The following is a 21,190-nucleotide window of genomic DNA, read 5'->3' as shown; positions in this document are numbered from 1 at the left end:
GAAAAAACTAAAAAATTACCCTGATAGGAAACTTTGTGGCCATACGAATGTTTCAAACGGTGGTCATTGAACTGTTTCCTCCCGTGCGTCCCATTTGAGTCTTGGATCCATCTAATTTTTGGTATAATGTCTAAAATGATCTCTAAAAAACGGATGGACGGTTAGGATTTATCATAAAAATCACGGTGGACCCTACCTAGCATCCTAGCGCAGGAACTTGGTGCGAAAGAAATCCGCGTCCGTCCGTGCGAGAGACTGTTGCCTTGCGGCGAAATCAAACGCGCGCGCGCGCTCGCTCTCTCCCAACCTCTCCTTTTCAAAACCCTCTCGCTTCCCCCTTTTTTCATTCCCGTCTCTTTCTCCGGATCCGGAAAGCCAAAACCCTAGAAAGGTCTCTATCTATCTCTCAATCCCCGCCGTTCATCTCCGAAACCTGCTTTCTTCAACCGATCCACACCTCCCGATATCTGTCTAGGGTTTCGTCTCACCTCCTCATTCGTTTCCTCAGCTCTCTCCCTTTCTTGATCTTTTCCAGGAATGGCAGTGGCGTCGCAGCAGCAACCTACAGCCGGATCTGTCCCGACTGCTCAAGTGGTACGTATCGTAAATAAGTTCATCTCCATACTCCGATTATTTTTTCCTCCGATGCTTTGTAGATTGAGTTTCCGAAAAAATCGTGTTTGGGAAACGGATTTCAGGTCGGGAACGCGTTCGTGCATCAGTACTATCATATATTGCACCACTCGCCCGAGCTCGTGTACCGGTTTTACCAGGAGAGCAGCAAGCTGGGCCGCCCCGAGGCCGACGGCTCGATGAGCTCGACCACGACCATGCAGGCAAGTTGCGTTTATCGCTGTGTTTTTCTGCTTTTACTCCAAGCGGTGGTTTTGGGTTGGTTAGGATGATCGTTTGTTTGGATTAACTGGCACACACATGGCCGTTTGGATGGTGAATCCAGACCGTCCTTATGGTGGGCTAACCTTAGATTGGCCCAGGGTGCAAAGACTGTTTTGGTTTAGCAATCCCAGCTGTTGAATGAACGTGGGCTGTTGGAAAACTGACATATTTGGAAAACAATGTCGGTTACTATGATCCTATGATCGTTCGTTTGGATTAACTGCTGTGCGCATGGCCGTTTGGTTGGTGAATCCAGACCGTCCATATGGTGGACTTACGGCAGATTGAGCCAGGGTGGGAAAACCATGTCAGTTGTTCTATCCTTGCTGTTGAATGAACATGGGCTGTTGGAAAACCGAGTCGTTGGAGAACAATGTCGGTTGCCATCATTGTTCATTTGGATTAACTGGTGTGCTCAGGGTAGTTTGGTTGGTGAATACAGACTGTCTATATGGTGGGTTTACTGTAGATTGGCCCAGGGTGGGGAAGCCCATGCCAGTTGTGCAATCCTTGCTGTTGAATGAATGTGGGCTGTTGGAAAAGAATTTTGGTTACTATGATTGTTCATCCGGATTAACTGGTGTGTACATGGCAGTTTGGCAGGTGAATCCAGACTGTCAATATGGTAGGCTTACTGTAGATTGGCCCAGGGTGGGGAAGCCCATGCCAGTTGTGCAATCCTTGCTGTTGAATGAATGTGGGCTGTTGGAAAAGAATTTTGGTTACTATGATTGTTCATCTGGATTAACTGGTGTGTACATGGCAGTTTGGTAGGTGAATCCAGACTGTCAATATGGTAGGCTTACTGTAGATTGGCCCAGGATGTGAAAACCATGCCAGTTGTGCAATCCTAGCTGTTGAATGAACATGGGCTGTTGGAAAACCGACATTGTTGAAAACAGTGTCGGACTGTGATCGTTCATTTGGATTAACTGGGATGTGCATGGCGGTTACAATGTCGGTTACCATCATTGTTCATTTAGATTAACTGGTGTGCTCAGGGTAGTTTGGTTGGTGAATACAGACTGTCTATATGGTGGGCTTACTGTAGATTGGCCCAGGGTGGGGAAGCCCATGCCAGTTGTGCAATCCTTGCTGTTGAATGAATGTGGGCTGTTGGAAAAGAATTTTGGTTACTATGATTGTTCATCTGGATTAACTGGTGTGTACATGGCAGTTTGGTAGGTGAATCCAGACTGTCAATATGGTAGGCTTACTGTAGATTGGCCTAGGATGTGAAAACCATGCCAGTTGTGTAATCCTAGCTGTTGAATGAACGTGGGCTGTTGGAAAACCGACATTGTTGAAAACAGTGTCGGACTGTGATTGTTCATTTGGATTAACTGGGATGTGCATGGCAGTTGGGTCGGTGAATCCAGCTGCCCATATGGTGGGCATACTTTAGATTGGCCTAGGGTGGGGAAACCATGTCACTTGTGCAATCCCAGCTGTTGAATGAATGTGTGCTGTTGGCAAACCAACATTGTTGGAAAACAATGTTGGTTACCATGATTCTTCATCTGGATTAACTAGTGTGCGCATAGTAGTTTGGTTAATGAATCCAAGCTGTCCATATGGTGGGCTTACTGTAGATTGGCCCAGGGTGCCCATGCCAGTTGTGCAATCCTTGCTGTTGAATGAATGTGGGCTGTTGGAAAAGAATTTTGGTTTACTATGATTGTTCATTTGGATTAACTGGCGTGTACATGGCAGTTTGGTAGGTGAATCCAGTCTGTCAATATGGTAGGCTTACTGTAAATTGGCCCAGGGTGTGAAAACCATGCCAGTTGTGCAATCCTAGCTGTTGAATGAACATGGGCTGTTGGAAAACCGACATTGTTGAAAACAGTGTCGGACTGTGATTGTTCATTTGGATTAACTGGCATGTGCATGGCGGTTTGGTCGGTGAATCCAGCTGCCCATATGGTGGGTGTACTCTAGATTGGCCTAGGGTGGGGAAACCATGTCACTTGTGCAATCCCAGCTGTTGAATGAATGTGTGCTGTTGGCAAACCAACAGTGTTGGAAAACAATGTTGGTTACTATGATTCTTCATCTCGATTAACTGGTGTGCGCAGAGTAGTTTGGTTAGTGAATCCAGGCTGTCCACATGGTGGGCTTATTGTAGATTGGCCCAGGGTGTGAACGCTATGTCAGTGGTGCAATCACAGCTGTTGAATGAACGTGGGCTGTTGATCCTTTTGATCTCTACTGTCTGTTTTATGCCATGGATCAGACAGGGTTGTGCTGGTTCGTTCGGATTAACCAATTCAAATGTGGTTGTATGGCCGGTGAAGCTGGATGGTCCATCTGGTGGGCCCGGTGTTTTCGGTAGTGCTCGTAGCATAGTGCGTAGCATAAGCTACGGGGCATGTAGCGTAAGCTACAGAGCATGTAGCATAGCATATGCTACCTAAAATCCAACCCCCCCCCCCTGCAATCTCTCTCTCTCTCTCTCTCTCTCTCTCTCTCTCTGAGTTTTCCTTCTATACTAGTTCAACACCTATTTAAAAAATGGCGGTGACTTGTCCCCATCACACATGACACTACATTATATTAAATTGGACCATCCAAATTGTGGTCCATCTCACGGATAGAGCACTTAGATCAATCCAAACCATCCAAATCATGGTCCATATTGTGGATTTGTGATGTTTCAATAATAAAAAAAGAGGTCACACTTCGAGATGTTTGAAGGCAAAGAGATAGAGAGATTTTACATGGAAATATGTGGCTGACGATCCAAATTCGCAGTAAAAAACTCATAGAAAGAGAGGCATGTGCATTACTAATATCTGTTTATGCTGTATGGCAGATGAGAATTTGTGGACCACTTGTTCGTGCTTTGCCCGTATACCTATCGCATTTGGTCTGTTCTCCTGTCTCGTTTGCAAGTGCATTGGGTTTTCCTGGATTCGGTTGGTAGTTTGCTAAGTGCTTGGCAGGGTGTTAGGTGTGTTATCCAAAAATCTATTCTCTGGCAAATCTCTATTCTAGCAGTTTGGTGGGCTGTGTGGGAAGAGAGAAATGGGAAATGTTTTAATGACACTTCCAAATCAATAGAGGATACGATTAAAAGAGTTATTCAGTTTATTGTTGAATGGGCTTTAGTAGTTGATAAGCTAAAAGGGTGTAATTTGTCTTTCTTAGGGTGCATCTGATCGGCTATCTTAGCTGATCAGTCCCTTATCTTTGTAATCTCTTTTTTCTTTCTTATAAAATTTTATCGTTATTTGTCAAAAAAAAAAAAAAAAACTCAATAGGAATCATGCATTTTGTAAAATTGATCATATTTTTCTATTATTTTAATTTGAAAATATTAAGTATCGTGTAGCTTTCCCGGGTGGAACTGAGCTTCATCATCCCACCTCTACGTCGGGGGATCGAGGTTGGCAAGAAAGAAAAGACAAAAAAAAAAAAAACGTTATACGCTATGTAACTTACGCTACACACTATGGAGGGCCAAGCGCTACACTATAAGCTACGCTCCATTTAAAACACCGGGTGGGCTTTGCTGTGGCTTGGCCCGTGGTTCAAAAACCCCATTCGGTGACAAACCCAGCCACTGAATCCTGGGGCCTCTCAGTTTTGATCTCTACCATCCTTTTTATGCCATGGATTGCGCAACTAGGGTTGCCCAATTGTGTTCTTCAAAAAAATGATAGATGGATGATATTAATTTTCCGTACAAGGAGGCCATGCACGAGGTGCTAGTTGTAATCAATCAATATGAGTCAATCAGGCTGAGCCGCCAAGCAAAAGTCGTTTATCCAGTGCAACCTTACATCATAGCATAGACTGGAAATGGGCACTTGATGAATTGTACGACTGCTTGTCATCAAAGAATGGATTGACTGAGTATTGGTGGAAGAGAATGTTTCTTAGTCTTGTGTGTTACCTGGGATTTTTGTCTCGGGATCTAGGCAAATGGGACTTGCACTCAGTGGCTGAGACTAGAATTTATTAAGAAGAAGACAAAAAACATACAACACAGAAGGGGCAGGGCAGGGAGGCACTCAGAAACATAACGCACTGAGACAACACCAGGAGAAAACCCTCAGGAAAGGAAAGAAAGGAAAAATAAAGGCTGGACAGAACCCTTCAATGCAGATTTTTGGCTAACAACTCAACGCTGATAGCACCCTGTTTTGGGAAGGAACCTGCCTTCTCATTTGCTTCTCTAGGCATGGAGACAAAAGGTGATCAAATGCCCCAATGCACGGTTCAAGAACCTCTTTAACCATATCCTCTAATATCCATGGATAAGCTTCACCTTTAGTCCAGACTTTATTTTTATTTATTTATTTATTTTAAATTTAAATCCTCTTCAATGATGTTGGGGAACAGGTTAAAATGGCCGACCACCACGACCAAATGAAGGGCAGTGTTGGTCAGGACCTTCCCCTGCTGATCTCACCATTAGTGGTCAGCACCTCGGCAGTGCATAAAATGCACTGTGTCCGATTGGTGGACTATTGCTTGATGAATGCACTTGCCCTTCTATTTTAGCCATCAGTTTGCAGGCCCTGGTGCTGCCACATGATTGTCTTTTTGTTCTGTGGGCTCTGTTGACAGCCCACCAAATGAACATTTCCCTTTACCAGCGCGGTTCCATGTAGGGTGCATGGCTTTATGGTACTCATGCGAGTTGCCTGCCCTTTTCCATTTATTAATTTATTTAAAATTTCTGGTTATGTTATTCTGCTATGCAGGCTATCAATGAGAAGATCATCTCTCTTGACTACAATGAAGTTAGGGCAGAGATAAAGACGATCGATGCACAGGAGTTGCTTAATGGAGTCATTGTCCTGGTAACGGGGTATTTGACTGGAAATGACAATGTGAGGAGGAACTTCACTCAATCTTTCTTCCTCGCCCCTCAAGACAAAGGCTACTTTGTTTTGAATGATATGTTTAGATACATGGAAGATGTTGAACATCAAATGGACAAGCAGGGGTTAGCTAATGGCACAGTGACCCCTTTAACACCTGAGCATGGTACGAAAGAACAAATTCATTCATTTTACAAGTTCCTGCTTGTCACTAATCTAATGTAGGCTGATCATATTTTATCTGCAGAGCCAGCTCCAGTTCAGGAGCATATTGTTTCTGAGCAAGCTGCTTCATTGTCAGAGGAAGAAATTAATGTCAAGGAAGTGTGTAACCACTCCGACAATGAAGATGGTTCAATTGTTGAAGAAGTACCAATAGTTGAGGTGGTTAATGGAACACAAAATGATGCACAGATGGTGGCTGATTCAAGTTCTACTGCCCTAGAAGAAGTGCCAAAGAAGTCATATGCTTCAATCGTAAGGGTTTGATTTGGTGAAAATTTGATTTTTTTTCTTCCCCATTTTCACAAGCTTCCAACTGTAGTTTATGTTTATTGATGCTCCTGTCCACACCATATCATCTCATTTATGTATGGATGTGACATGGGGTGTATGAGGGTTGCATAATTCACACAATTTAGGAGTTGTTATTATTATTATTATTATTATTATTATTATTATGGTTCTCTCACTCTGCAAGGAATAATTTCTTCCAAACACACACTGCCATTCCAATCTCTTTGCCAACATCTAGAACGACATATAAAACCCAATTACTCTAAATTAAGAAATATCCTAAAATACTGCCCATATGTGGACCTAAAACTCTCTATTCCTTTATTATCTTATGCGTATATCTTTCTTATCCTATTGAAGATTCCCAAAGATAGTAATATATCTTTTTACGACAAGACATTTGCATATCTCATTAAAGGTCTTCTAAGACAATCTCTCAAAAGAGAAAATGATTAATGACTTAATATCCCTTTAAACATCCTTCAAAATCTTTACTAAATAAAGACTCCAAAGAATCAAGTTAGAGCCCTACGATGTTTCCCTATCTCGAAAAATCTCTAAAGTACAATTCACTATTGGTAGCCTATCTTCCAGGCTGGCAATTGGGCTTTTGGGGCCTTTTCATCGCATGCCTATTGAGATCAATACTGCTTGCGTTATTCTCCAACAGTTGGAAGGACTTTAACCTGGTTGAATTTTTGATCTTCTTGTACAATGGCGAAGTATCAATTGGCTTCAACGGCTTAACCTCTTTGGCTTTCTTTACAATTAGGCTTGGTAACAGATCCATTCCAGCAATTGGCTTAGGACGCAATAAACAACTTACTGTGTCCCCCTGAATGGTCCCAACGGTAAGGTCACAGCGTTTTGAGTAATACAACTTCTACATCCATCAACACCTCATGACATCAAACTTGTCATCGGCGGAAAAAGAAGTCAAGTAGTCGTTTGTTACCTTGATTTCATTCACATTTTGAAGCCATGCCACTTGGTGAGGTTGATAAAGCCTCTTGACATCCAACTTCTAATTTTCCACCATGTTCGGCTAGTAACTCTCGCAACTGCCTTTGTTGATCACCGTGTTATCTCCTTTGCTGTAGAAGCTGTCATGAAGTCATCAATACTCCTCTAATCTTATTCCTTTGAAGGTTTTGGAGACCAGAATGTGTCATAACTAGATTCCTCCAGAATTGTCTCTCCATGTTTACCTCCATCTGGCTTTCCTTTGTCACACTAATTGTATTTCTTGTTCTTTGTCGACTGAACTTCATCTGGAATTTCCTTTCCAGGCACTAAAAGGAATGATGACCAAAATGTGAAACGCTTGTAGCGCCCCGTTTGATCTTTGTTGTGTCTAGGTGTCTTTTGATCCACTTCCTTTTTCATTCATCCACCACCTTGTTTAGGATAAGGTAAGCTCAGAATCAAAAGAGACTCATGTCGATTTACTTTTACAAACTTGTGAGAGGATTTTAAGCTACTCACATCCTTCTTTCTTATATGTTCGTAGGCTTTTAATGCAAGTTGGTAAGTCTTGTCCTCAGAATAAGCCCTTGCCATTGAAATCTTCTGCTGTATCTTATCATCCAACCCTCCAATGTACCTTGCATCGATTGATTTCTCGATTCATTGAGGTCATTCTAGATCATGATGCAGTAAAACTTCTTTGTGTAAGCTTTAACAGTTAGGTCTTTCTACAGGAAGTTGTGGAACTTTTGATAGGGATCTACTTGTTATTTGAGTGAAAAACTTTTGCTGCATCGCATCCTTTATCTTTCCAACTCTCCTACTCTTTCTTCCGAATGCACTTGTGGGTCTTTTGGAGTTGGGTCCACTAAATAAGTGCATGACCCCGTAATTGTGTTGCCATGAGCTTAACCTTCTTCTTGTATGGCATCTCTTTCTATTTGAAAAATTGCTCCACATGAGCCAAGCAATTAAGGAAGTTCTTGGGTTGCATTTTGCAAATCTCCATAGAAGTTGGGCATCGCAACTTTTACGCCATAGTTGTAGTCATGATCTTCCAACCAGTTGCCTCTCCTACCATGGGGACGATTGACTGGAACACTGCTAGAATCACGGCATCTGGATACCACTACTTTTCCACTTTCCCACTTATGTAAGGCTCTCCTTGACATACCGACTGAATCTATTCAAGATTTCTCGGACAACTTCTTCCTGTCCACCTTGTTTCTTAGCCATTTATTCCAAGACATTCTCCTTGTTGTTTGGCATTCATCTCCATCAAGCCCACAGTTAATTTCCCCTGATACCAATTTGATGTAAGGGTGGATGACAGAGGAGAAGAAGAGAAATGAGGTTTTGCACAAACCATGCAATTCAAGAGGTTGATTATTTTTAGGGTTTTCTCCCCCAACAAGAGATTGATTTCTCTGCAAACTCGACACCTTTTTATTCGTCTCCCCCATACCGCATCTATGGGGGCATATATAAAACAACTGAATTATTTTAAATTAAGAAAATAATCCTAAAATACCATACACATATGGACTTAATATCTCTATTCCATTCTTTTCTTGTGCTTATCTCTTTCTTAATCCTGTTAAAGATTCCCCACGATATTAATATATCTTATTAAAGATCACCTATGACATTATTATATCCTATTAAATATCTTTTTACTTCTAAGCATATCTATCAAAGTAAAATACCGTCAATGACTTAATTTCCCTTTAAAGATCTTTCAAACTCTTTACTGATAAGACTACAAATAATTAAAGCTAGAACCACTCAATGGATCCATTTCTCTTAAAAATGTATAAGCACAATTCAACATGTGGGGCCCACCGGCTGGGCTATGGGACGCAAATTATGCTTTTAGTGATTACGCCTTCATCAAATGCTTCTTGTGATCGTTTCCGCTTTCATTCAACATGTGTGCTTATTTGAAAATGAGACAGTTGTTTGACGTTGTTTATAGTGTTCACGCCCCAAGTATAGGGTTGTGATGTAGTAATAATCTCGGTGAGACCAAGGTTGAATCCACAGGGACTGAACCTTGTACGTAATCTGAAAATAACCAAGACTAGAACTAGACTAAGATGTAATTTAAATCGAATAAAATTGAGGAAATAATGGTGAAATAGCAAACTAAAATTTGTAGAAATCAAAGGTGAGAAACTAGGGATACAGAGGATCCACTTGTAGAGATCAGAGAGATCTACGCTTGATTCACGAACACAACTGGAATCAGAGTCCCATCTTCATCCAGTTGGAAGATATCACATTAAAAACCAAAGCTGAACATCCTTTGATTTAGTTTTCAAGAGATAATAGGTATGAGAATTAGAATTGATTCCATCACAAAACCATGCCCATGAGACAAAACAAACAACAAAATTTAGCCAATCCACATCCAATCTAAGGGATGTATGAATGTTGGGAAGGATTCTGTCATCCAACCATTCTCAGGAGATGATGGTGAATAACAGGGTTCCCAAATTCACAAACCCTATAATGCTTAGAACATACTCAAAGCTATTCTAGATCCATTGTAATTTAAGTCACAACAAACTATTAAAAATTGAAAGCATTCCTATTAATCAAACTAGAATCAAAAGAGAGTTCAAGTAACATGAATCAAAGCAGTAAAACCAATCCCATCACACTACAAGCTTCACCTCTTAGCCCTAGCCAAACATGATTAGGCTAAAAATCTTAACAAAAGCATTAACAGAAGAAGAAAAGCTAAAAGGAAAGAAGGAAAATTCTATGAAGAGGCCCACGCTTCAGGATCTCTCTCTCTTCTTCATGTGCCCAAAAAGATTGCCTCCACGGCTGCATTGATGGTGGATCCCTCCTCCCACGTCCTTCTCTCTCTTTTTATAGCTACAAAGAAGTCGGTGGGAGAGCTTTTACGCAGCTATAGCGTGCGTAGCGAAGAAAAATGCAAACTAGTTGTGTTTGGATGGGAGTTTTGGACGGTACACGGCCAATAAACCCATTCTGGCTCCATGGTTGGGGTAAAAAGTAAAGACCTCCTGCTCGATCTTTTGGACGGTTCAGATCGTCCAACCGACCATCATCTGGGCCGTACAATGCCCCACTACGGCCAGATTTCATGGACGCGGGCTTTTTGTGAATTTTCTTGCGCTGACATGCTTGGTGGGCCCCACAGTGATGTTTTATGGAAAAGTCACCCCGCTCATTGGATTCTTGACGAAATTTCAGTCGGAAAGGAGTAGTTTTGGTCGAGTTTTGGTGCGGTTCACTGTATAAAATCAACTCGCCGTTTATCCTGCGTTTTCTAACGATCCACGTATATACACGTGAACGGGGCCAAAAGGAAAACTTAGCAAGGGGTGTGGGCCCCCTCTAGAGTGAACGAACGATCCGGATCATTGATACGGGTGATGGGCCCACTACATAAAAACGGACGGACAACCTCATTTAAGGGGTTGAGACCAAATTTGAAGTATATCCAGATATCATGTGGGCCCTAAGTCAGTTATTTGTGGGCTGATCTGTCCGTTGAGCCACTTCCACAAGGATCCAATGGCTGAAATTTGATGTGTACTGTTAATTTATGGCCCTCAGGCCATATATAAAGTTTTGAGCCGAATGGATGGTGGGAACCCTGTGATCTTGCATTCTGGACGATTTTCGGGCCTGTTTAACATGAGTGGCCTGATTTTCTCGAATCTCTGGCGTGTAACTTCTTTGATCTCGGTCCCTTGGGTTTCTTCCCTTGCCTTGGTGATTTCTGAGCGTTAAATCTAGGCTTTTAACATTTTTTTCAGTCCAAGCTCCTAAATTCATCTTGCAACCAAAAACATGGTTAAAATAGGACGTTAAGCATTATCATGTTCGTAAAACTATGTGATAACTGGGGTCTAATATGCAATATTTGACCTTCAACACAACCCCCAACTAGCATTTTGCTAGTCCCGAGCAAAGTATGCGAAAAATAAGTTGAGAATTATGGGGCAATTTCTATGAACTCGAGTGATTTTTGAAAAATAATCCAAATACGAGAATTCTAAGATTCATTAATGTTGAGTATTACTTTCTCCTGAACTCAAGCGCACGGTAAACTTCATAGTCAAGTTCAAAGTATTAATCCATCAATTAGAAAAATTCTAAACATCGAGTTCCATGGGTGTATAGTGTAATCTCGGCTCATCATCATTAAGAGATCCAATCGTCAATTTCATGATATCATTGGTAATCAAAACGGGTATTCAGGACAACCAAAACCCAAACCAAAACTTGCTTCACAGATCATCCTTTCATTCTACCAACTTTTGATTTTTCTATTAAAAGTAATGCCAAGGGAATTAAATCTTCACTTATAGGGAGCAAACCTATGGTGAAGACCAGTCGCCCAACATTTTCCGAATGTTAACTGTGGGGAATCAAATCCTCGCCTATAGGGAGCAAACCTATGGTGAAGACCATTCGCCCAACCCTTTCAATTCTTCTTTATAAACATGATGGTAATACTTCACAGGCTAGTTCCTTTCGTGCTTAGTGATTACCAAGTTAATCCTTTAATATCAAACTGAAACCTTCATATGTAAGCGAGATGTGACATGTGAAATCATGATTCAATTAATGTTTACAACTTCTAATCATGGATTAACAATTCGACTTAACTGTGAAATATAAAGATAGCTGAATCCAAGAGTCATAAAGTACCAACATTACGTCTCTTATACGTTTAAATCAAAGATGGCCATCAAAATCACTTCGAATTCGCAAAAATTTCCAAAATATTTTAAAATTTTTTCATAATTTTTGCTCAAAACCCAAAAAACACTAATTAGGTAACCTAATCTCCCACCCCAACCTAAAATCTACATTGTCCTCAATGTAAAAGATATGAGCATGCAATGCACATGGGACAACGAAGTAAAGGAGAAGTGATGGAAAGATATTACTCGGACGATGGATTCAAGTGGCTGTTCCACAAAGATCTCATCATGAAAGCGAGTCAACACGAGAGTGAAAACAAACTATTCGAAAAACAATGTAAAAAGCAAACTAACCTAACGGCATAAAGCCGACTATCCTAAAACAACATAAAACAAACTAGCTTAGTCCTATGAAAGCAGGGGAAAAGCTACTCAGTCATGCCGCAAGGTTCCTCTTCCGGCCAATATCTGGATAAATTCCTCAGTAGGCTTTTCAACAGGATCATCCAAAAGCCCTTTTTGCAATAGGCATGGATGCCCTTGAGCATGACTTTCTAGAGAAATTTATGTACCTCATAAAAAATTTGTTGTTGATTCGCCTGAGGTATCCAAAGTATATATGATTCACCTGTGTCAGAAAAAGTTTCAAAGTTAGTATCCCATGGTGAATTAGAGACTGCAAGTACATAAAATTCAGAAAAATTCTCAGGAAATGATGGAGTCTCAACACATTCTGAAGTTCCAGACTTTGGTTACATTGTCAACTCCTCCTCCTTTAATGGTAAACATTCAAGATCTGGGGAAGAAGGGACTTCAGAGTAAGGGTTTTCTCGGTCCGTGACATCTATCGAGGTACTGTCTTGTGAGGCATCCATTATTTCTTGTATCATGGGGTTGTCGGAATTCACCAAGTGTGCCAAGCAATCATCCAAAGAGTTGAGAAATTCGGCTGAGAGTGACTTATTTTTCACATTGAAGTTTGTGATGATCTGCCTAAGGAATCCATCGTTTTTGAAAGTGGATGGACGCATGCTCTCTTGCTCTTGCCCTGCACAGACAGATTGAAAATCAATAGGGGAAGCATTGATGTGAACACTCTGTTCATTGAAACTATTCAGTCGAGGCATTGAATTGTCAAACGTGTATAATTCAGATGGTGGCCTCAACTGGGTGGTTTCAAATTCCAGAGTCGTATCGAGCAACTCGTCCTTCTCCCGAATCATATCATCATTCAATTCAGGGGAGTGGTCCAAACATGTTTCACAAAGATTAAAAGGGTCGGTTATAAGGGGCTTATCCTTCACTTTTAAATCAGACATGTCAAGTGAGAGGAGTGGCTCATTATGACCGACCACTTTGTATACGTCTTGATCATTGACCTGGACCAAACTTGAGATTGATTTCATGGGAATTTGGGCTGCACATTCATGATCGTCATCCCAATACACATCATCTTCCAATTCAGTGCAATACACTATTGAGATGGGATCGCTTTCCTCACATTCTCTTTCTAAATTGGGTTGAAGTTCGAGTAAACTAACCTCTCCCTCATCATTGAAACCTAGTGTGTCATGTGAGTGAAGTATGTCATCATCATTATATTTGAAAGACATCCATGTCTCTTGATCATTCTTTTGAACCGTCATTAAGATCGACTCATCGGGGAATTGAACCATATGCTCATTAACACAATCCAACACTTCATTCCAAATTCCAGAGTTTTCCAAAAGCGCGCTAGGGTCACTTTCCTCGCATTGTATTTCTGAATCGGGTTGAAGCTGGTATGAACCAACCTCTTCCTCATTAAGATGCAACTGACGCTCTTGAATAGCGGTTTCAGTCACCTCTAATCATTTTGTCATATCTGTGATTACTTGTGTGACATATTCGTTGAATTGTTCCTGAGCACCTATGTATTTTTGAATTGACACCTCTTGGATTATTTCCGGTTGAGTCTCATAAGTAGGGAATCCAAGGGAGTAGCCGTTAAAATCAATTGGCGGTTCATCTCTCCAATGTTGATATTTTCACTGATCATAGTCATACGGGTCATAAGTCGGGAGTCGATACGCGTCATCATTCCAATAATCACGTATTGTTTTCTTAACTCGTGAAATGCAATTATTTTCCCGCAGATAATTACCGAAGGACTTCTTAATCGGTGGAGAATCATATTTCGATTTGTTGAAGAAATTTTCAGAAAATATTTGAGGCATCGGCTGTTTCCCATAATTATCATCATACATAAAAAAACTTTCCCAAGATTTCTGGTCTATCTCAGCATACACACGTTCCAACTCTTGTATGGTAAAACTCTAACTCTGAATCTAATTCTAAAAATAAAAGAAAAACATTCCTAACAGCAATATGGAAGGTAAGAGGAGAAGTTAGAAAGAAGTTACCAGATTAGAGATTCCTAAGTTAAAATCCTGCAAAAGGAAATAAAAGAAATTAAGTTCTATAGATAGAAATCCTAAAATTAGAAAGTTTCTAAAACAATTAGGAAAGTTTCCTAAACCTAAAAGCTAAGTTAGTGTCTAAAAAGGGAAAAAATATCTAAAACTTAAAAAATAGAAAGTTACTTAGAGGAAGAATCTAAATCTAAAATTAGAAAATAGAAAATTTCTAAAAAAAGAAAGTGCAGAATTAGAAAATTTCTAACACTAAAACCCTAATTCTAAAAATAGAAAAAGTAGAGAAATTAAAAAGAAATTATTGAATTAGAAGTGTATGTTAGGATCCTACAAAACAGGAAAACATGTTAGTTTATAAAAATCAAACAAAAAATTCTAACCTAAAATTAAAAAAATCATAATCTTAAACTAATCTTAAAACTAGTTAATCTCAGAAAACATAACCGTTAGTCCCCGACAACGGCGCCAAAAACTTGTTCACACCCCAAGTATAGGGTTGTGATGTAGTAATAATCTTGGTGAGACCGAAGTCGAATCCACATGGACTGAACCTTGTACTTAATCTGAAAATAACTAGAACTAGAACTAGACTAAGATGCAATCTAAATCGAATGAAATTGAGGGAATAATGGTGAAATAGGAAACTAAAATTTGTAGAAATCAAAGGTGAGAAACTAGGGATTCAGAGGATCCACTTGTAGAGATCAGGGAGATCTACGCTTGATTCACGAAACAACTGGAATCAGAGTCCCATCTTCATTCAGTTGGAAGATATCACATTAAAAACCAAAGCTGAACATCCTTTGATCTAGTTTTCAAGAGATGATAGGTATGAGAATTAGAATTGATTCCATCACAAAACCATGCCCATGAGACAAAGCAAACAACAAAATTTAGCCAATCCACATCCAATCTAAGGGATGTATGAATGTTGGGAAGGATTCCGTCATCCTACCATGCCCAGGAGACGATGGTGAACAACAGGGTTCCCAAATTCACAAACCCTATAATGCTTAGAACATGTTCAAAGCTATTCCAGATCCATTGTAATTTAAGTCACAACAAACCATTAAAAACTGAAAGCATTCCTATTAATCAAGCTAGAATCAAAAGAGAGTTCAAGTAACATGAATCAAAGCAGTAAAACCAATCCCATCACACTACAAGCTTCACCTCTTAGCCCTAGCTAAGAGGTTTAGCCAGACATGATTAGGCTAAAAATCTTAACAAAAGCATTAAAAGAAGAAGAAAAGCTAAAAGGAAAGAAGGAAAACTCTATGAAGAGGCCACGCTCCAGGATCTTCATGTGCCCAAAAAGATTGCCTCCACGGTTGCACTGATGGTGGATCCCCCCTCCCACGTCCTTTTCTCTCTTTTTATGGTCACAAAGAAGTTGGTGGGAGAGCTTTTACGCAGCTACAATATGCACAACGAAGAAAAATGCAAACTAGTTGTGTTTGGATGGGAGTTTTGGACGTTACATGGCCAAGAAACCCATTCTGGCTCCATGGTTGGGGTAAAGAGTAAAGACTCCCTGCCCGATCTTTTGGACGGTTCAGATCATCCAACCGACCATCATCTGGGCCGTACAATGCCCCACTGCGGCCGGATTTCACAGACGCGGGCTTCCTGTGAATTTTCTTGCGCTGACATGCTTGGTGGGCCCTACAGTGATGTTTTATGGAAAATTCACCCCGCTCATTGGATTCCTGGCGAAATTTCAGTCGGAAAGGAGTAATTTTGGTCGAGTTTTGGTGCGGTTCACTGTATAAAATCAACTTGCCGTTCATCCTGCGTTTTCTGACGATCCATGTGTGTACACGTGAACGGGGCCAAAAGGAAAGCTTAGCAAGGGGCGTGGGCCCCCTCTAGAGTGAACGAACGTTCCGGATCATTGATACGGGTGATGGGTGGGGCCCACTACACAAAAACGGACGGACAACGTCCGCCCGCTGTCTCCGTGTGTGAGACGGATCGGGTCAGCGGGTGCTGACCGGTTGTCTCGGTCTAGTGCACATCGAGTGCACTAGCACTGCCAGTGGGGTCCACTTGTGTATGAAATCTGCTCCGTCCATCCGTTTGACCACCTCATTTAAGGGGTTGAGACCAAAATTGAAGTATATCCAGATATCATGTGGGCCCCAATATAAAGTTTCGAGCCGAACGGATGGTGGGAATCCTATGATCTTGCATTCTGGACGATTTTTGGGCCCGTTTAACATGAGTGGCTTGATTTTCTTGAATCTCTGGCGTGTAATTTCTTTAATCTCGGTCCCTTGGGTTCCTTCCCGCGCCTTGGTGATTTCTAAGCGTTAAATTTAGGCTTTTAACATTCTTTTCAGTCCAAGCTCCTAAATTCACCTTACAACCAAAAACATTATTAAAATAGGACGTTAAGCATTATAATGTTCATAAAACTATGTGATAATTGGGGTCTAATATGCAATATTTGACCCTCAACATATAGTATAGTGGCACAGTAACTTTTATATGCATGCAATATACTTTGTTGTTGTATTGGCATTTAGTAGTGTTTTCCAGACAGTCAATCTTGTGGTTCATGATTATCTGTTTTAGTTGATTTTTTTTGGATATCTGATTGTCAATTTCAAATTTCTTACGGTCTCAGAATTGTCACTGGGTGCAGGTGAAGGTTAAGAAAGAGAGTGCAGCAACGCTTTCAGTTCCTGTTCGTGCACCTTCTCCAGCAAAGCCATCACCCGTAAATCCGGAAAGACAAGTGGCCCCCCCTCCAGCACGGGTTGCTTCCCCAACTGAGATAACCTCTTCGAATTTGAATGCCACCGAAAGTGGCAATGTCCATGAGGCAGAAGGTATTACTGCTCGTTATCATAACCTTATTAATTAGTTCTTTGAATTACCTATCATCTTTATGATGGTCATCCATTTGCTTCTTGCAGCTGATGGTCATTCAATTTACATAAGGGGTTTGCCATTGAATGCCATGCCCGCCCAACTTGAGGAAGAGTTTAGGAGGTTTGGACCCATTAAGAGTGATGGCGTGCAAGTTCGAAGCAATAAGGTTCCTTGCAATTCAATTCTTTATTTAATTTTCTTTGCCTTGGTCGACCAAGTTTCATCACTAAATTGAAAAAAAAAAAAAAAACACTATCGCTGGTGCAGCAACAAGGATTTTGCTATGGCTTTGTGGAATTTGAGGCGGCGACTGCTGTTCAAAGTGCAATAGAGGTATATACCTGCATATGCATGATTTGAGTGAAAATCATTTTTGCAGTGTCCATTGTTTTTTCAGTTAATCAAGAAGATGAATTGATTATGAATTTATTTATTGTTCTTTGTTGCATGTTGGCGCTCTTTTAATAAAATCCATGTCAACTTTTTAAATTTTAAAATCCCTAATCATGGATAGGGGTGTCAACAGACTGGGTAGGGGCTGGGCCAAGCTCTGTCCAAGCCCAGCTTGGGCTTGTGATGGGCCGAAATAGTCCAGCCTGACTGGGAGGGAGGGAGGGAGGGAGGGAGGGGTGACATTGAAATTTGACAAAACGACATGCCATAAGAGATTCGAACTCGGAAGGCTGCCAAAATGGGGTGACTCCATTGGTTTGCAGTGAATAAGATATGAGGTAGACTCCTCTTCCTTCTTACAGATAAAACAAATACTTGGCATGCTGAAATTCCAGTTCTTAAGAGAATGCCTCTACTCTCAGAGAACTGAGGACGAAGCCAAAGCCCATGGAGTGGGAAGCTCCCTCTCGAGAGAGAGCTTTAAAGAAAGATGTGGGTGTGAAAGCCCAACAGCATCTAATTCCATATGCGAACACCTTGCTAGTTTACGAAAGTGCTCCACAATTTCTTACATGTTAGTATATTCCTCCATTTCATCATTCTTTAGTGATCTTCTAAAGATGATATTTTAAACTAGAGTTTGCCCCCAAGGATCAGCAATCTTTGACCAAAGCCTCTTATGCCTCATCCCTACCCGAGCATCTTCCTGGAATCTCGGTCTCTTGATCTAAAGCAAGTTACCTAAATCACCAAACCCCCTAGATTTTCCGTTCCAAATTGCACAACCTGGATTTTGGTTGCTTTGCAATGCGGATCCCTATTTTTAATAACAGGAAATGATGGTTCTATACTGTTTCTAGTAAGTTGTACTGCACTTTTATGTTTATGATGTTGATGTTTGCGCTTTGATTCATCCAGTAGCATGCATATAATATAATGCCTATGCATGCGGGGCCTATCAGAATATCATGCACCATTTCATATATAAATTGCAACAATGTAAGTATTGGAGTGAACCACATGATCCTGCCCCAAGCATACCACTTACCCTGAACCAGCATACTGCGTATCCGTTACCATACCATGTACCAAAGTGTCCTGTGATCCGGGGAACCTTGATCTAACCAAGATGTATGTGCTTTCTGGATTCCCAATACCAGAGCCTTTTTCTGATATTCCTCTGCCTATTTCTTATCCCCTATTTGCCTCACCATGGCAATTGCTCTCCTCCACAAGGCATGATCTCTCTACCAAAGTGCCATCAGCATTTGCTGATTTATCTATTTGTTGTCTATTTCTACAGGGATTAAATGGTTGGAATCAACCCAAACAGTGGGATTTCTAGTCTATGGTCCATTCTCTTTTGGACCTACTAAATGAACGGTCCCAATCTCGTCCATGTAAGCCATGTGCAGCAATGGCATGCAGCCATGTTACATCCCATGCGTCCATGGGTACTGGATCAGCTCCCATATGTAACCATGCTGAATCCATTTTGGTGCTTGTAATTATATGGGGAGTAGTTGAAAAGACATGCGAACATTAGAAGATTGGGCATGTTTTGTTTGTTTTTGCATCTGAAAGATTCCTTCTAAACAGCATTTCTTTCTTCTTAAAGGAATTTTCTCGTTAATGATAAACAATAACAATGCAAGAGTTTTGGGATGCTTCTATTTTCCCATTTTTTGGGTACTTCATAGCTTTATTCGAGAACATTGAATCTTTATTTTCAGGCTTCACCCATTATGATTGGTGGTCGCCAAGCATATGTTGAGGAAAAGCGTGCTTCTAGTTCTCGTGGTGAGTGGCTTGAGATACCCAATACATCCTACTAGGCTATTTATGTTTTGAAGTTTCCATTCACAAAAGATGGTGGCATCCTCGGCATATTTCATGGCAGAAAAAGTTGTTTCTTTAAAGTAGCAAGGAATCAATAGCTCCTTACTACCCTGGGATGCATATAGTGTCTTGATGTGCTGGATCTGTACAAGTGGGGCACATGATGCAAAATTCCAGAATGTTGAACTGATGAGCTCCATGGTGGATGGGGTATGGTTCTCCCATATTACAAGATCATAACCTTCAATGAGTGGACTGAAAATAGACAGTTTATAATTAAAATAGACAAGGTTTGGGAAAAAAAGGGCGAAGATTTGAATCTTCATAAAAAGAAAGAAAGAAAAAAGAGATGATAAAAAAAAGGTGAAGAAAGCTGAGATTGGATGGCAAGGATCTTGTAGCCTGAAAAAGTTTTAGGGGAATCTCCCATCCACACTGGGGCCCATTGGATCGACAGCCTGGTTTACCTAACTGTGGGATCCACATGTACTGACTTGGATTGGGATGTTCACAAAAAAAGAAAATTAGAAGAAAGTCAAGATTGGAAGGCAAGGATCTTCCAGCTTAGAGGATGTAGGGGTTTATCTCCCATCCCCATCAGGTTGCTGCCTGGTATGGAATGCAAACACATTCCACAGAGCTGCCTACATGCATTTAGAAAGAATCGCCATTTTCCTCAATAGAACCCAAGATTCGGTCCTTCATCATCTTTCCTCTGGAGTTTGATGTAATGAAGCAATTTGTTAAATTTCTGCAGTTAACAACCGAGGTCGGTTTCCATCTGGGAGGGGAGGCGGCTTCAGGAATGATGGAGCGAGAGGGCGTGGGAACTATGGCAATGCCAGGAACTACAGCAGGGGGGATTTCAATAACAGGGCTGATTTCGTCAACAGGGGGCCCAGTAGGGGGGTTTTTGCCCGTGGAGGTGATGGAGGGTATCAGAGGTTTGATAATGTGGGGTCCAGTGGCGGTCGCATGAACCGTGCCAGTGGATTCACTGCAGTTAATGCAATGGCCAAAAGCATCACGCCACGGGTGTCTGCTCCTGCTTGAAGCACTGGATACTTGAAAAAAGTGGTGGGCTGATGGTCAAAAGCTTTAGAGTTATGGTTTTGAAGATTGTGAGTTTTTTAGTGCCTGGGCAGCAAAGCCGAGGGTCTGCGCAAGAGTTTTGAAGCTGTAAGATCTGTGAAGATTTCCTCTCCTGCATTCTTTTTTTCGTTTCTTATTCCATTTTGAGCATAAGCTAGTGATAGGACGATGTGGTAGCTGCAAGGTCTGCTGTGTACTATGTTCACCCTTGTGTTTCTCGAATCTGGATCCTCTGTTGCTGGAAATTAGGAATTTCCCATTTCCTGCATTTTCATTGGCCCACATCATCACTGATGCAACAATGCAGTAGTGTCTGATGACATGGTCCAATGAAAATGCAGGAGACAGGAAATTCCTGTTTCCCAGGAACAGAAGATCCGGACTGGATCCGGACTCATCTCTCTCTCTCTCTCTCTCTCTCTCTCTCTCTCATATGGGATTTATTGGTTAAATTTCGGATGATGTGATGTGTGCCTGTATTTCTTCACCATCAATCAAATGCAACCTTCCATGGTGGCCATGGGCCTAAAAATCAAGCCAATCCACGACTTTGGGTGGGCCACACCACAGACAACCATTGAGAGTGGATGCTCACCCATTGAAACCTTCTGATTGTTCATAGGGCCCATTGAGATGTGATTCAGACATGCAACCCATCCATTGTGTGTCCCACTTG

At 41.2% G+C, this 21,190-nt stretch overlaps 1 protein-coding gene across 2 annotated transcripts; it reads left to right on the top strand.

Annotated features, from left to right (window-relative positions):
• The first annotated feature begins 298 nt into the window (after positions 1-298).
• Positions 299-20,911, top strand: LOC131246816 (nuclear transport factor 2). Of its 2 annotated transcripts, XM_058247234.1 has the most exons (9): positions 299-594; positions 699-836; positions 5,610-5,895; positions 5,977-6,206; positions 16,961-17,147; positions 17,235-17,356; positions 17,458-17,523; positions 19,317-19,383; positions 20,180-20,911. In XM_058247234.1, exons 1-9 carry the CDS (start codon positions 538-540, stop codon positions 20,473-20,475), a joined length of 1,449 nt encoding a protein of 482 aa, XP_058103217.1. In that variant the 5' UTR covers positions 299-537; the 3' UTR covers positions 20,476-20,911. The 2 variants fall into 2 exon arrangements, with proteins under 2 accessions (XP_058103217.1, XP_058103216.1); XM_058247233.1 differs by lacking the exons at positions 299-594; positions 699-836 and having other exon boundaries at positions 5,586-5,895; positions 5,977-6,212; positions 16,943-17,147.
• The last annotated feature ends 279 nt before the right edge of the window (positions 20,912-21,190 follow it).

Source organism: Magnolia sinica, chromosome 5 (assembly GCF_029962835.1).
Source record: "Magnolia sinica isolate HGM2019 chromosome 5, MsV1, whole genome shotgun sequence".
In the NCBI taxonomy this organism is placed as follows: domain Eukaryota; kingdom Viridiplantae; phylum Streptophyta; class Magnoliopsida; order Magnoliales; family Magnoliaceae; genus Magnolia; species Magnolia sinica.
The sequence above is the reverse complement of the archived record's forward strand: the minus strand, read 5'-3'. Positions and strand labels throughout refer to the sequence as shown.